At 44.8% G+C, this 16,444-nt stretch overlaps 1 protein-coding gene across 8 annotated transcripts in view; it reads left to right on the top strand.

Moving 5' to 3' along the window:
* The first annotated feature begins 4,144 nt into the window (after nt 1-4,144).
* Nucleotides 4,145-16,444, top strand: part of RBSN (rabenosyn, RAB effector) — a 28,845-nt gene continuing 16,545 nt past the window's right edge. The window contains exons 1-5 of one of the 8 annotated variants that reach the window (XM_063721687.1): nt 4,156-4,257; nt 5,006-5,156; nt 6,547-6,708; nt 6,972-7,287; nt 12,688-12,828. In XM_063721687.1, the coding sequence (XP_063577757.1) occupies nt 7,140-7,287; nt 12,688-12,828 (289 nt within the window). In that variant the 5' untranslated portion in view covers nt 4,156-4,257; nt 5,006-5,156; nt 6,547-6,708; nt 6,972-7,139. Of the gene's footprint in view, nt 4,267-5,005; nt 5,157-6,546; nt 6,726-6,971; nt 7,288-11,754; nt 11,885-12,687; nt 12,829-16,444 lie in introns of those variants that run through there. The other 7 variants (XM_024245119.3, XM_024245120.3, XM_024245118.3 and 4 more) reach the window with 7 other exon arrangements.

The following is a 16,444-nucleotide window of genomic DNA, read 5'->3' as shown; positions in this document are numbered from 1 at the left end:
CTGGTTGGCTTTGCAGCTCACATCTCCCAAGTCAATTCCATGTTTCCTGCTTTTCAGGTTTGCTGAGGCTGTTCCCCCACCCACTATTGGATTTAATGAATCTAGTTGCTATGTGATTCTATTCTGAGTTCTTTTTGTAGACATCCCATCTGGCAAGGCCATGACTCTCAAAGCTATTTCTATGACACCAGATTGGATCCTCACACCCTCATGCTATTGTCTGACTCAGTGCAACACAACAGCCAAGGCATCTGAATCACACCGCTCTTCCTTTTTCTTTATTTAACAAACATTTACATGGTCCTTCCCCTGTGCCAGGCGCTGTTCTAACACTTTCCAAATATTAAGCTATTTAACCCTCCATTCTAAGAGGTGAGTACTAAAATTATCTCATTTTACAGATGAGGACACCGAAGCTCAGAGAATTTAAGTGACCCGCCCAGGGTTCACGTGGCCACAGGTGGCAGGGCTGGGATTCAAACCCAGGTCGACTTTTGCTCCATCTTTGCTTTTTTCTTGTCATTCTTTCCCTCCCTCTTCCTCTTCCTTTCTCCCCTCGTTTTCTCTTCCTTCTTTCCTCATTCCCTGCTTCCTTCCTGACAGGGCCACAGCAACTGCCACCTGCTTCCCTCAGACACTGCCCAGCCCAGCATGCCCTCCCTCCATCCTCCAGGCAAGGCTCTGCCAGGCTGTCCATCATCACCCTCGTTTCCGTGTGCCAGCAGACAGGGTGTGCCAACCTCAACCCCCTCAACCCGCTGGCTCAGACCACAGCAGCTGGCAGAGGCCTGGGAGCTGGGGCCAGGCCAGCCTGGAAGGCAGTTGGCCCTTCAGGAAGTTACACGATGTGCCCAGACCTTCCCCAATGACTTTTATGTTACCCATATCATAATTTATTTTCTTTCCCAGGGATTTTAATGTGGTGCCAAGATGTCTTGTGCTGCTTGGGATAAACTTAGACAAATAAGGGCCAAGAGAAAGTGAGAGAGTGAGATAGAGAGAGGGATAGAGAGACAGAAAGATAGAGAACACTAAGGCAGGGGGCAAGGGTGAAGAGACCCAGCTGTCCAAGATTCTCTCACTAGAAGTGGCTGCCTACAGTAGTTTTGGGAACAAGGAGGAGTGGCTTGATATCAACCCTCTATGTGTGAATGAACTTTTCTCTGAGTTTCTCAAAGGACTCATGTTCTTTTCCATAACTATGCCTTTGCATATGCTGTTCCCCTGGCCTGGAAGGCCCTTCCCAGTCATTTCTACCCAATGTTCACGTGCTGCCCAATGTTCACGTGAAACCCAATGTTTCTACCCATGTTCACGTGCTGCCCGCTTCTGGGAACCCTTTCGTGAATTCCTGCAGGGGACTCTGCTGGTCTCTCCTCTGACACCAGAGCATCTGTGTGCACATGCACACTTCCGTTTTGAACTAATTGGCTTACATCCCCTCTCTATGCCCAGTACAGGAGTGGTGCCTGGAGGAGGCTGAGGAGGTACAGGCAGTCTATCAGCACTTCACAGAAGAAGGAAAAGTTGGGATTGTGAAAGCCTCAAGGCAAGGTGACTCTGGGTTCAAGGATCAGCAGCTGGTGACCCTGGGCAAGTCACCTAACCTCTCTGTGCCTCAGCTTCCCTTCTATAAAATGGGAATAATATTACATTTTGTACAGTTGGTACATCATTGGGTTGTGTGAGAATGAAATGAGTTAAGATATGGAAAGCACATAGAACAGTGTCTGGAGTGTGCAAATCCCTCAGTAAATATTAGTCATTATTATTATTATCAAACTGGAAATAGAGTTCCCTAAAGGATTAAAGAAAGTACTTTTGATGAAGCGTGAAGCATATAGGAAGGTCTTTGTCATTATCATTAACAATATCGGCCCGGCGTGGTGGCTCACGCCTGTAATTCCAGCACTTTGGGAGGCTGAGGCAGGTGGATCACGAGGTCAGGAGATCGAGACCATCCTGGCTAACACGGTGAAACCCCGTCCCTACTAAAAATACAAAAAATTAGCCGGGCGTGGTGGCGGGTGCCTGTAGTCCCAGCTACTCGGGAGGCTGAGGCAGGAGAATGGCGAGAACCTGGGAGGCGGAGCTTGCAGTGAGCTGAGATCGCGCCACTGCACTCCAACCTGGGGCACAGAGCAAGACTCCGCCTCAAAAAAAAAAAAAAAAAAGAAACAATATCAAGAGCAGTGCTCAATCCACTGTGATTTCCAGAATTAACTTACAAGTTGAGGCCACATTGCTATTGCTTTTTTGAGCAAATGAAATGATGAATATGATATTTTTTTCTTTTTTCTTTCTTTCTTTTTTTTTTTTTTGAGGAGGAGTTTCGCTTTGTTGCCCAGGCTGGAGTGCAGTGGGACAATCTCGGCTCCCTGCAATCTCCGCCTCCTGGGTTCAAGCGATTCTCCTGCCTCAACCTCCTGAGTAGCTGGGATTACAGGCGAGCGACACCACACCCGGCTAATGTTTTATATTTTTGGTAGAAACAGGGTTTCACCATGTTGACCAGGCTGGTCTTGAACTCGTGACCTCAAGTTATCTGCCCACCTCGGCCTCCCAAAGTGCTGGGATTACAGGCGTGAGCCGCCGCGCCCGACCAAATATGTTTTTTGTAAATGATAAAATGACAAGCAAAAATCATGATGGTTTAATAAACGTTCATTGCCCAACTCAAAACATAGTCCTGCCTGTAAATGCGGCTCGTTCTGGGACCTCGGTGGCCTCAGACTTTCAAAAGGATCGTTTTACTCCCAAAGTCCTGGCTTTTGGAACCTAAGGCAGAAGCTAGTCATCGAGACGGGGAGCTTGGCATGTTGCTTTGCTTCTGACAGGTTAGGAAGCCTCTTCCTTGTCTCTATCAGTAAACAAAGGGAAGTCATTATTCGCTCCTGCAGACGTTGTAACGTTAAACAAAATTGGCCATCAGATTGAGAGAAAAGGCTAAGTCACTGGAGCCAATTTCTTTTGTACAGATGAGAGAACTCAGGCGAAGAAAGGGGAAAGGACCTGTTCAAAGCCACAGAGTAAGGTACAACCAGGGCTAGAACCCAGATCTCTAGACCCCTAGTTCACTGCCCTTTCACTGGTGATTGCTTTCCAAAAACTCAATGCTCTCCAAGTCCGGAGCCCCACGTCCTTAAATGGAAGGTGATGGAGGCTCAGTGCTCCTGTCCAGAGACGAGGTGGGAAAGACTTTTTGGAGGCAGGGAAAGTGAGATGGGCAAAGCCAGTATGCAGGACACCCTCCTACCTACCCTGCAATTACCTTAGTCTTCACAACCCTGTGAGGCGGAGACTATCATTATCATCCCCATTTTACTTCTTTAAAAGGGGGCCAGTAACACTGCAGGGATGTAAACGGAGGCCCAGGATCGTCCCATCGTCCCATCGTTCTCTGCAGCTCCTGCTCCTGGAGCCTGGCCATTGCTAAGGTCCAGAACGTGTGCAGGGCATAAAGCAAATAGGTCTCCGGGACTGGGATGAGGCTTGCCTCTCTATACCCTATGGTACCCAGCACAGCGTAGGCACGCGGTAGGTCCTGGCTGATCAATCGTCCTGCCTTTTGAAAATGCCATCTTTTCCACAGGTTTGGCCATGCTGTACACCCCCGGGATACACCTTCTCATACGAAGTCTCCACTCTCCTGTGGTTCTATTCTTGGACTTTCCATCGCCTCCACGTCCCCTGAATATTTTTTCTGTCTCTAGCTCTCAGGAACTTCGACTCCTTGGCTGCCTTATTCTTTGTGCACGTTGGTCAAGAGCCAAAGATCTACTGGTCTCAGCTTTCCCACCTGTACAATGCGGTGCAGAGCCATTGGCTGGCTTTGACGCGCTGCTAGTTCGAATTTGGGACGTAACAACCGCACAAAATTACCGAGCCCCACCTCCTCTCCGCCCCCCCCGCCCCCGCCCCCGCCCCCGCCCCCGCCCCCCGCCCCCCGCCCCCGCCCCCGCTCCCGCCCCCGCTCCCGCCCCCGCTCCCGCCCTCGTTCGGAAAGCGCCTGCGCAGAAGCCGCCGGCCCGCCCTCCACTATTCGAATTCGTATCCGCCCTTTTCGCGCCCTCGAAGACTCGGCGCTCGACAGGCGTCTACCAGCCTGTCTTCCGGTTTCGTCGCCGCCGCAGGCGCACCTGCCGAGTTCCGAGCGACCGATGGAGATGGCGGCCGCGGCTGAGTGAGGGACGGTGGAGGCCCAGAGCCCGGGCCCGAGGACGGGACAGACCTGCGTGCTCGCAGGGGCCCGGCCGGGTACAGAGGGTCAGGCCCAGTTTGGGGAGCGGGGACATGACTCCTCCAGAACGGAGACGGGCGGGCCGTGTGTGGTTGTGGTGGGTGTGACGTGAGAGGTGGGAGATGGGGCTTTCAGGCCGTGCGTTTCGCTTGTGTGTGCCTGTGATGGTTGGGTTCTGTGTGGTTGTGCGGTTACGCGGGGCGTATACACTTGGGTTTGGTTGTGCAGCTGTGGGGGGAGTGGGTGGGCGCTTGTCTCCCGAGCGGTTGTGTTTGATTCTCTGGTTGTGTAAAGCTGAAGCGTTTGTGTTCTGAGTTCGTGTGGAGATGTTTGGAGTGTTTTGTGTGGTGTCTGTGCGATGTGTGACTTTGTCATGTCTGCTCCACGGGGTTGAGTCGTTCGTGTTGTGTGTGGTCATGCGACGTGTGTATAATCGTGTTAGTTATGTGGGTTGTGGTTGTGTGCGGTCGTGAGGCCGGGTTGAGTGCGGCTGTGGGATGTGTCGTCGATGCGGCATGTGGCGGGGTGACATTCATGCTGGATGTACGGTTGCAGAACATGTAGTGGGTTTTTTTTTTTTTTGACTTTTTACGTGATTTAGAGTGCGAGGGGCTTGCTTATGTGTTCAGTTATGGTTGTGGGGTCCGATTCGGTGGTTTGTGTTAGATTTCTTTATAGTGTATGCTTAGTTATATGATTTTGGAGTTCATTCATGTCTTCGTTCATTCACGGAGCTTTATTGTGCTTCTTCATTGTGTGTGCCAGGTACTGTGCTAAACCCTGGGGAGACCGCAAAGTGGAAAACATGTAGAATCTGTGCCCTCCCAGATTTTACGGTCTTACTTAGTCACTTCACATATGTACCTGCGGTTATAAATTGAGTGCTGTGAAGGAGAAGTCCATTCTGATGCTCTGAGTAAGAGGCATTTCTTTGAGGAAGTGAGGTTTGGGTTTGGGCTGAGGCGTGAAGGGTGGTTGTGTGGTATGGATGTGGTGGGCTTTGTGTTATTTGTGGTCGTTAGGGGTGAGTGCATGGGAAGAAAGGGAGCTGTCAGAGTCAGCATCAGATGAACCACTGGCTGGGGAGGGAACAGGACAGACCTAGAGCTGCTATATTCCAGTGGAAAATTTATGAAGTCACTGGGTTTCTTAACTAGAGGGAAAAAATAGGGATCTGGTGTCTCATTTGTTTATTTTCTGAGTTGCTGCCACCCTTCAGCTTTGAGGACCAGGCAGTCCCTCCTCGGTGGTCTTCTACAGTCCATCCAAAGCTGAGGGTCACACATATCCCCTCACTGTATACTGTGGCTTGTATCCCCAGGTTCTTGGGGAGAAATTTCTCTGCTTTTGTGGAATGGTTTTGTCTCAATTTCTCTTGTGACTGGAAGTCTTGATGAGGTGACATTGGAAGTGACTTTGCCATGGGCCAGTAAGACAGAGAATGTAACTTATTAAGCCCCGAAATGTTTAGGCACCAAATCTATTTATTTATTTATTTACTTTTTTGAGACGGAGTTTCACTCTTGTTGCCCAGGCTGGAGTGCAATGGCATGATCTCGGCTCACTGCAACTTCCGCCTCCTGGGTTCAAGCAATTCTGCCTCAGTCCCCCAACTAGCTGGGATTACAGGCGCCTACCACCATACCCGGCTAATTTTTGTATTTTTAGTAGAGATAGGGTTTCACCATATTGGCCAGGCTGGTCTCGAACTCCTGACCTCAGGTGATCCGTCTGCTTTGGCCTCCCAAAGTGCTGGGATTACAGGCTTGAGCCACCATGCCTGGCCAGCCTTTTATTTTTGAAGCAGTGAGAACATCAGGTTTGCTACTTAACTGTCACTTAATGGCTTATAAGATCTATCAGGGTGCAGTGGCTCACATCTGTAATCTCAGCAGTTTGGGAGGCTCAGGCAGGAGGATTGCCTGAGGCCAGGAGTTAGAGACCCACCTGGGAAACCTAGCAAGAACCTGTCTCTATAAATAATTTAAAAACTAGCTGGGTGTGGTGGCATACTCCTGTAGTCCCAGCTTCTTGGGAGGCTGAGGCAGGAGGATCACTTGAACTCAGAAGGTCGAGGCTGTTGTGAGCAATTATAGCTCACTGGGTGACAGAGCAAGATGCTGTCTCTTAAAAAAAAATCTGTTAAGCCCATTAGAGATAAGTGCTCTACAAATATAAAATAGATTTTTTTCTTTTTGACTAGTAGGTTTCTATTGTTTCTCTTTAACTGATGTTAGGATTTTTGATTTTTTGTATGTTTTTATGGCAGATACTGTATCTTTTTCATCTTTGCATTTCTAACACAGGTGTCTTACAAATATCAAGAACTTACCCTTATATGTGGTTGAATAAACAATCAAGGTAAAGAGCATCAAGTAAAAACTTCTGCTTGTTGATAAGTACTTCAGACATTTCCCCAGTGGCTAAAGTGGCATATGAATTATGAAGTTGGATCATTTGGAATGAATGTAAGAGAATTGCCAAGGTATTGTTTGCTTATTTCAAGAATCTGTGCTTCCCACTTCGTTGAGTTTTTGTTCTCCAGTGATGTTTTCACATCTTAGGTTTTGCAGCTTGCTTGGTCTAAGGATTTGAGAAAGAGTTTGTTTTCTCAAACTTGTACTGAACAAACATTAAGTACCCCGTTGAACTGTGAAAAGAATGAAGAAAATCCTCAATTGCTACCAGTTTGCCTGAATTGGCTTTTTTCCCTTCTTCTTTTCTTTCTTAGGGCTCCTCCTAGTCCAGAGAGGAAACCTCATCCAGGGCCATGAAGCCACTTCCTCACCATCTGTGTGCTGCTTAAGCTAATGCTGCGGGAACCATGGTTCCTTGGGAGGAATCAAGCTGACTCTTGGCATGAGATTCCTGCCTTCCTAGGGTTGAGAGCGGCACCGCCATGGCTTCTCTGGACGACCCAGGGGAAGTGAGGGAGGGCTTCCTCTGCCCTCTGTGCCTGAAGGATCTGCAGTCTTTCTATCAGCTTCACTCACATTACGAGGAAGAACACTCGGGGGAAGACCGTGATGTCAAAGGGCAAATTAAAAGTAAGAGGCGAGGACCTTGCCTATCCCCAGCTGTCATTGAGAGCTTTAACTCACAGGATAGTTCTCATCAGCTTCGGTGTTGCCACAGGAATATGATAATAGTAGTAGCAAACAGATGACTAGGGTTTGTCCTGTGCCAGGCATTTTCAGAGTCTCCCTGTTTATTAATTTCATTTAATCCTCACAATAACTGTGTGGCTATAAGCCACATTTTGAACCAGGCACAGAGAGATTAGATAACTTGTCTGAAGCCACTCAGAGAAACACAGTCTGACTTTGAATCTAGTAAATGTAATTGCTGTGATCTGGCTTGACTATTCTTTAACCACCAGCCTAACAGGGTTTGGACAGGAATTTCTTTCCTTTGCTATGATGATGGAGGCACATTATGCACCCATTTTACGTGTCACAAATTTAAGCCTTCCCACCATCCTTCCTTCCCCAATTGGTATCTTGCCCTCTATAGCCCAGAAAAAGGAAGGTCATAGTTGAAGAACAAAAGAAACAACCTAAAAACCTTGGTTTTTGAGCTTCCAAGAGCTCAGGTTTGAGAGAGTTGTGGAAAGAATTTTTCAAAGGTACTTTTGACTATACATATGTTTATTGTATTTCCTGGACATCAAATTCTAACCTCCAGATAAGATGCTGCTCCTCTGGGCAGGCACAGTGGCTCGCGCCTCTATTCTCAGCACTTTGGGAGGCCAGGGTGGGCAGATCACTTGAGCTCAGGAGTTCAAGACCAGCCTGGGCAACATGGCGAAACCCCATCTCACAAAAAAATTAAAAAAAAAACTAGCCGGGTGTGATGGTGTGTGCCTGTAGTCCCAGCTACTCAGGAGACTGAGGTAGGAGGATCGCTTGAGCCCAGGGAGGTCAAGGCTGTAGTGAGCGATGATCATGCCACTGCACTTGTGCCTGGGCAACAGAGAGAGAGAGACACACACACACACACACACACAACAAAGATGCTGCTTTTGTAGTTATTCAGCTAACTTGCTTCTCACAGCTGGCAGCATTTCTGAAGGCCATGAGATTAAAAAGTTCTGGATGTTGTATTCACAGTCTTTATTGGGAGGGAAAGAAAGGAATGATCATGTATTTCTAAGTGGACTTTGGCTTTCAGACAGGTGAATCATATGCACTTTGTAATCAGATATTTGTCCCTAGAGTCCCACTCTATCTCACTTTTCTGTTCAGTAAAGAAGTTTCTAAAAGCATAAACAGTTATAACTTCTATCCAAAAACAACAAAGGCAAACATTTCTGAAATCCTGAGGGCTTTGGTGGATGAGGTGGCTTCTGGCTGTAGAGGCTGTAGAGCAGAGCCAGAACTATATTAGGAGGGGAAAAAAATGCTGTGCTTTATAGTTTTTAGAGTTTCTTTCACAGACATTATTATTTCATCTGACTCTCCTAACAACTCTGCAAGAAGGTGATTGGTCTCATTTTACAGATAGTAAGTGAAGTGAGACTCAAGAGATGTTGAGTTACTTATCCACGGTCACACAGGAATTGGCAGAGCTAGGCCTGGAACGTAGGTCTTCTATCATCTGTAAATCCAGTGCTGCCCTTTGCACGTGACATCACTGAGGGTTAGAGGCCCCGTGTTCCAATCACAGCATGCATTGCAGCTTCCTGGGGGAAATGAAGCAAAAACAAAATTAAAAAACCTGATTATGTAAGTTTCCTTTGGACAACCGAAGAGCTTCCGTCATTTTCAACTAGCTTCCAGTCTTGGTGTCAGCTGAACTAAGTCGTATACAATGCCATTGCTCAAACTGGTGATACCAGTGGGTAGAGAGGTTAGAGAATGTTCCCAGATTCCTACAGTGACTGTTTTTTAAGAGGAAAAATGTTTAAGGTTATTTAGAGAATACAGATATGGGAATCTATTTAAGGAATACTAAATAGAATGGAAATTTTGTGCCTTGTGAAAGAAACTTGAAAGGATCCTTGGCTGGGCACAGTGGCTCACACCTGTAATCCCAGTACTTTGGGAGGCCACGGCGGGAGGATCGCTTCAGCTTAGGAGTTTGAGACCAGCCTGGGCAACATAGATCCTGTCCAAAGAGGAAAAAAAAAAATTTTTTTAAATTAGCTGGGCATGATGACATGCACTTGTAGTCCTAGCCACTTGGGAGGCTGAGGCAGAAGGATCCCTTGAGCCTGGAAGGTTGAAGCTGCTGTGAGCCATGATTATGCCACTGCATTCCAGCCTGGGCAGCAGAGTGAAACTCTGACTCAAAAACAAAAAAACAAAATAAAGTTACTTCAGCCGGGTGCGGTGGCTCACGCCTGTAATTCTAGTACTTTGGGAGGCTAAGGCAGGAGGATTGCTTGAGCCCAGGAGACCAGACTGGGCAACATAGTGAGACCATTTCTACAAAAAAGTCATTTAAAAAAATTAGCCAGTCATAGTGGCACGCACTGGTAGTCCCAATTACCCAGGAGGCTGAAGTGGGAGGATCGCTTCAGCTCAGGAGATCAAGGCTGTTACATTCTAGCCTGAGCAACAGAGTAGAACTGTCTCAAAAAAAGAAAGAAAAGATTCTCTTGGTTTTTCCCTTTATTTCCCACCCTGCCTTACCCCCGACAGCTCTACCTCTAGTACTATTAATAATCATGTCTTTAGTTAGAAAGGAATTCTTGATTATGTTGCAGTTTTCTGCATTTCAGAATCAGGAAAGTAAAGTTTTAAGGATTGACATGAAAGATTTTTTGAAAAGCCCTTTAGAAAGCAGATTACCTCTCCATTTGGTCTTTTGATTCTCAGAAATGTTATGACATGGTTAGTTTTAGGCAAGTAAAAAGTTAAAGCCAAAAGAGTGAACCTTAGTATTAGGTTTTGGGGGCAGTTCAAAAAAGAAAAGATAGACTAGTCATTAGTAAAAAGTTAGTGGGTTTGAGGCCCAGTCCTGGTTCAGCTCCAGTTTAGCCCATTTTCAGTAAGTAGAAGAAAAGATAGCTGAAAATTGACTGTGGCTTCTTGCTTTGTTAGTGTTTTTAAAAATATATGGGATTATTCTTAATTGGCCTTCTCTGGAAGGGCTATGTCCATTCTGGGAAGGTTGCCAGGCAATTTTTCTGTCTCCTAAAAGTAGTTAAATGGTATAGATTGCCTGTTTAACCTAATATTTTAGTCTTGTTTGCAAAAATGAATTGTTACTTGCTAACTCACATTCCTGTTTGCTAGACCCTTTGTTCGCATCAGGCAGTTTTCTCTCCCCTGTTACTAGAAAAGACTGCTTTAGGCCAGGGACAGTGGCTCATGCCTGTAATCCCAGCACTTTGGGAGGCCGAGGTGGGCGGATCACCTGAGGCCAGGAGTTTGAGACCAGCCTGGCCAATGTGGTGAAACCCTATCTCTACTAAAAAAAATACAAAAATTAGTTGGGTGTGTTGGCACGTGCCTGTAATTTCAGCTGCTTGGGAGGCTGAGGCAGGAGCATCCCTTGAACCCCTGGGTTCAAGGGGTTCAGTGCAGAAGTTGCAGTGAGCTGAGATTGCTGCCATTGCATTCCAGCTTGGGCGACAAGAGTGAAACTCTGTCTCAAAAAAACATAACAAAAAACAAACGACTTTAGTACATTTTAAAGGATGTCCTTTTGTTTTAGTATTTTTCCAGTTTGGACAAAGCTGTCCCACAGTGACCAATAATCAGGAAGTTTCCTTATTGGCTTGACTGTCTTTAAAAAAAGACAAGTGTATTCTTATCAATCTCACCCTCTGCCTGCGAGCCTGGGCAACATCTCTACAAAAAAATGTTTTTTAAAAAAATTTATCTAGTCATGGTGGTGCACACCTGTAGTCCCAGCTACTTGAGAGATTGAGGCTAGAGGATTGCTTGAGCCCAAGAGATCGAGGCTGCAGTGAGCTATGATCGGCCACTGCACTCCAGCCTGGGTGACAGAGCGAGACCCTGTCTCTAAAAAATAAATAAATAAAAAGTAAAAGTAATGATATCATTTTATATTCAGTCTGGTATTTTCTATTAGATTTTGGTGGAAGAAAGGGATAGCAGTCATCCAAGATTAAAGAACATTCATGAGAGAGCGACTTAGAACTGAGAATTCTTCCCGCCCCGCACCAGCTGATTGTTCAGTTTAACAGGTGGTTCTCTGCACCAGCACAGGTGGCAGAACCCATGTTCTGCAGAGGCATAGTTTGTGAATTAGCACTAGCGGGGGAGAGCTGGAGCTCTCATTTCAGGCACATGAGGTGTCTACTTCCAGCCCTGCTGTTACCTGTAAGCTCTGTGATCTTGGGTGAAGCAAGTTCTTCCCCGTCTTTGATGTCGTTTCCTCATTTGTAAGTAGGGCTATCACCTGCCTTGTAACATTGTGAGCATGAACTGGCATAATGTATTTGCAAGCACTTTGCATTGTGCCTGGTACATACAAGGGCTAAATACAGGAAATGTTCATTTTCTCTTCTTACCAAATCTGGTTCTGTTTGTGTTATGTTGCAGATGTTATATCTGTTTCTTGAAGCTTTTTGCAAATATGGGCAGTAGTGGGGAAGGAAGAGCTCTGTCTCCAGTTAAGCCTATGGGGAACACCAGTCCAGGGATGGAGGTTTAGCTGAATCCCATCCTGGAGGTAAATGAGAAGAATTTACTCATGAGTTTCTGGGGTAAATGAATTAGTACTATAGAACTTGTTTTTAAAAAACTTTATTTTAACTAAGTTATAGTTTTTAAGTGTACACTTTAATTTTTTTTTTTTTTTTTTTAGACAGGGTCTCATTCTGGTTGCCCAGGCTGGAGTGCAGTGTCACAATCTCAGCTCACTGCAGCCTCGACCTCCTGGGCTCAGGTGATTCTCCCACCTCAGCCTCCCAAGTAGCTGGGACTACAGGTGCATGCCACCACACCCAGCTAGTTTTTTGTATTTTTAGTAGAGATAGGGTTTTGTCATGTTGCCCAGGCTGGCTTGAATTCCTGGACTCAAACAATTTGCCTCCCTTGTGGGATTACAGGTGTGAGCCACTGCGCTGGCCCAATTCAAAAAGTTTTGAAAAATGTATATACCCACTTAACCACCACTCCAATTAAGATAAAGAAGAAAACACTTCCATCACCCTGTTTTCCTCATCAAATTTGATTTTGGCACTTTTATTTAATTGTGCTCTTAAATTTGGCAATGAGCAGTAATTTAGCCCATATGTTGGCCGCCTAAACCAATTTAATGCTAATATTGACTAACCAGTGTATTGCTCTGTGGTATTTGTAATATAGTGTTTGTGTGCTTGTTCCTGCATTTTACTTGGGATCTGAATATTTCTGGTGCATTTTTAAACAAATGATAATTATTTCGTCAACTCTTGTTTTTTGAGATTTCTTTTGACTCTTTACTGGGTGTTCTTCATGGCTTCATTTGTATTATTTGTTCCATTTTTCAAGGTCTTGTCCAGAAGGCTAAGAAAGCAAAGGACAGATTGTTGAAACGAGAAGGGGATGATCGAGCAGAGTCAGGGACCCAAGGATATGAGTCTTTCAGCTATGGAGGGGTTGATCCTTACATGTGGGAACCCCAGGAGCTTGGTAAGAAAATTCATTTATTCATTCAGCAAGTGGTTATTGAGCATCTGCTATGTTCTAGCTAAAGTTTTAAGAGTTGGCTGAGGAAGCATCAGTAAACCATAATGGTCTAAGCTTCTCATGGACCTTATGCCCTTGTTGGGGGAAGAAAATGGAAGAGAATCAGCTGAGCATCCACTTTGTGTTAGGCACTACATTAAGTGCCTTATACCCATGGTCTTGTTAGATCTTCACTGCACCTCATGAGAACCTGCCCAGGGACAAACAGCGAGTAAACTGCAGAAGTAGGGTATGAATCCGTATCTCTGACGTCAGCCCAGGCACAGAGTCCATTAATGAATCTTTCCTCTCACATAGGACATTACCTGCCCAGTGACAGGCACTGGTTTATGCAGCTTACTTTTTTGAATAATTATAGTAACATCTACCTACTTTCATGTTTTTGGGATGATAAAAATTCTCTAAAATTTATTGTGATGATTGTACAACTCTAAAAATCCTAAAAACCACTGAATTTGCTTTAAATGGTGTATGTATGTGAATTATATCTCAATAAAGCTATTTATCATGCCACTCACACTTAGTTGAACTATCTAATCTTACGTATCTGTTTTTTTTTTTTTTTTTTTTTTTTTGGAGACAGAGTCTCACTGTGTCGCCCAGGCTGGAGTCCAGGGCTCCATCATGGCTCACTGCATTCCAGGCTCAAGTGATCCTCTCACTTCAGCCTCCTCAGTAGCTGAGACTACTGGTGCATACCATCACACCTGGCTAATATTTGTATTTTTTGTAGAAACAGGGTCCTATGTTGCCCAGGCTGGTCTTGAACTCCTGGGCTCAAGTGATCCTCCCATCTTAGCCTCCCAGAGTGCTGGGATTACAGGCGTGAGCCACTATGCCTGCCTACGTACCCTTTAACCATCTAATGATAATAGTCATTAATATGATAAAATATTTTCTGTCCGTGAAATGGGTAATTATTCCTTTATTTATTTATTATTCTCTTGTGATTTATTCGATTTTCGTGTTTATGATCTTGTTTACCTTTCACAAAAGCCTTGTGGAGTAGTGGTCCTTTTTCCCATTTATGGATGAGGAAACTGGAGCTCCAAGAAGGAAAGCGAAATTTACCCAGGCTCATCTACTGTATCTTTTTAGTGCCATTATAGGTGTCTCATTGAATAAGGAAAGTCCTACAACTGTGCTGTCCATTCAGTAGCCACCCAGTCATGGGCTATTTAAGTTTAAATACATTAAAATGAAATGAAATTAAAAATCACTTCCTGTACCACACACTAACCACATTTTAAGTGTTCTGTGTCCACTTGTGGCTATTTGCTACTGTATTGGAGAATGGAAACATTTTTATTATTGCAGGAGAAAATTGCTTTAAAAATAATACTATACAGCCGGTACAGTGGCTCACACCTGTAATCCCAGCACTTTGGGAGGTCGAGGCGGGTGGATCACAAGGTCAGGAGTTCGAGACCAGCCTGGCCAATATGGTGAAACCCTGTCTCTACTAAAAATACAAAAAAATTAGCCGGGCGTGGTGGCACATGCCTGTAATCTGAGCTACTCGGGAGGCTGAGGCAGGAGAATTGCTTGAATCCGGGAGGCAGAGGTTGCAGTGACCCGAGATTGCGCCATTGCACTCCAGCCTGGGTGACAGAGCGAGACTCTGTCTCAAAAAAAAAAAAAATAATAATAATACTATACATATGTATATGAGATACATATGAAAGCCAATCCAAAACATGAAGGAGAAATTTTGGACACATGAATTCTTATTAGCTTTGTTTCATGATTGCCCATGTGAGATTACTGGGGTGATTTTCTGATTAGGTTGCCAGTTGCAGCAACTGAAGACAGTCACAAATTGTAGAAGGTCAAGTGAATGTCAAATTTTAGAAGTTACTATTTATTTATGATGGCTTGTTTGTGATACCTTGTTTCATGATTGCCAATGTGAGATTACTAGGGTGATTTTCTGATTAAGTTGCCAGTTGCAGTAACTGAAGTCACAAATTGTAGGTCAAATGAATGGCAAAGTTTAGCAGTTAATATTTATGGTCACCCCTAAGAATTCTAAATTAAAGTTTAATTAGATGTTAGAGTATGATTAGGGAAGAAAAGACATGTGGATGGTTAAGAGTATAGCATGTGTGGCTAGGTGCGGTGGCTCACCTGTAATCCTAGCACTTTGGGAGGCCAAGGCAGGTGGATCACATGAGGCCAGGAATTTGAGACCAGTTTGGCCAATGTGGTGAGACCCTGTCTCTACTAAAAATACAAAAATTAGCCGGGCATGGTGGCACATGTGTGTAATCCAAGTTACTTGGGAGGCTGAGGCATGAGAATTGCTTGAACCTGGGAGCTGGAGGTTGCAGTGAGCCGGGAGATTTCACCACTGCACTCCAGCCTGGGCGACAGAGCGAGACTCTGTCTCAAAAATAAATAAATAAAAAGAGTATAGCATGTGGAGATGCTGATCGAAGGATACAAAATTTCAGTCGGTAGGAATAAGTCAAGAGATCTGTTGTATAAGGTGGTGATTTATAGTTTTTTGTTTGTTTGTTTGTTTTTCTGAGACAGTCTTCCTCTGTCACCTAGGCTCGAGTGCGCTGCTGTGATCTTGGCTCACTGCAACCTTTGCCTCTGGGTTCAATTCTCGTGCCTCAGCCACCTGAGTAGCTGGGACCACAGGCGTGCACCACCATGCCCAGCTAATTTTTGTATTTTTAGTAGAGACAGGGTTTCACCATGTTGGTCAGACTGGTCTTGAACTCCTGGCCTCAAGTGATCACGCTCCTCAGCCTCCCAAAGTGCTGGGATTACAGGCATGAGCCACTGCACCTGGCCTGATTATAGTTAATAAAAATATCTTGTATTCGTGAAAATCAGTGAGGTAGACTTTGTGTTGTCACCACAAAAAGTGATAAGTATATGAAGTAATGCATAGGTAATTAGCTAGTTTAGCCATTTCCCAATGCATGAATATTTCAAAACATCATGTTGTACACGGTGAATATATGCAATTTTTATTTGGCAATTAAAAATTTTTTTAAAAACATGGCATGTGATAAATTCTGTTACATTACAGTCTATAAATGAATAGGTGATCATTGGGAAGAGGACATGCACTGAGTGCCAGGAGGGTTGAGGGCAATATGTTTCTGGAACAGGTGAGACTGAGCAGGGGATATTTCAAGTTACTCAGACAGTAAGCTATTTGTATTGCAGACGTTTGTCCTGGGTTTTGGCTGCTGGACTGAGGAAGGTATCAGCTTAACTAGCTCCCACAAGGGAATCTATCAGCATTTACATTTTTTTGGCCATTTTGAGAATTGTCCTTATCCTGAGGAAAAACCATATTGTATCAAATTTATAAAGTATAAAACAATAAGATAATTCAAAAATTTTTAAATCACCCATAATGTTACCACCCTGTTTATTTAACATTGGCATGAGAGTCAGTTACGACTTTACAAATTTTAACTTATTTAATCATCGTTAACAACTCTCTGAAGTAGATACCATTATTATTCCGTTTGATAGTTGAGTACTCTTAGAGTTACAGAGATGGTAAGTAATTTGTCCAAGGTTACACAGTGTGTGG

The sequence above is a fragment of the Pongo abelii genome, chromosome 2, assembly GCF_028885655.2.
Source record: "Pongo abelii isolate AG06213 chromosome 2, NHGRI_mPonAbe1-v2.0_pri, whole genome shotgun sequence".
NCBI classification, from domain to species: Eukaryota; Metazoa; Chordata; class Mammalia; order Primates; family Hominidae; genus Pongo; species Pongo abelii.
This window is presented reverse-complemented; position numbering and strand designations above follow the sequence as displayed.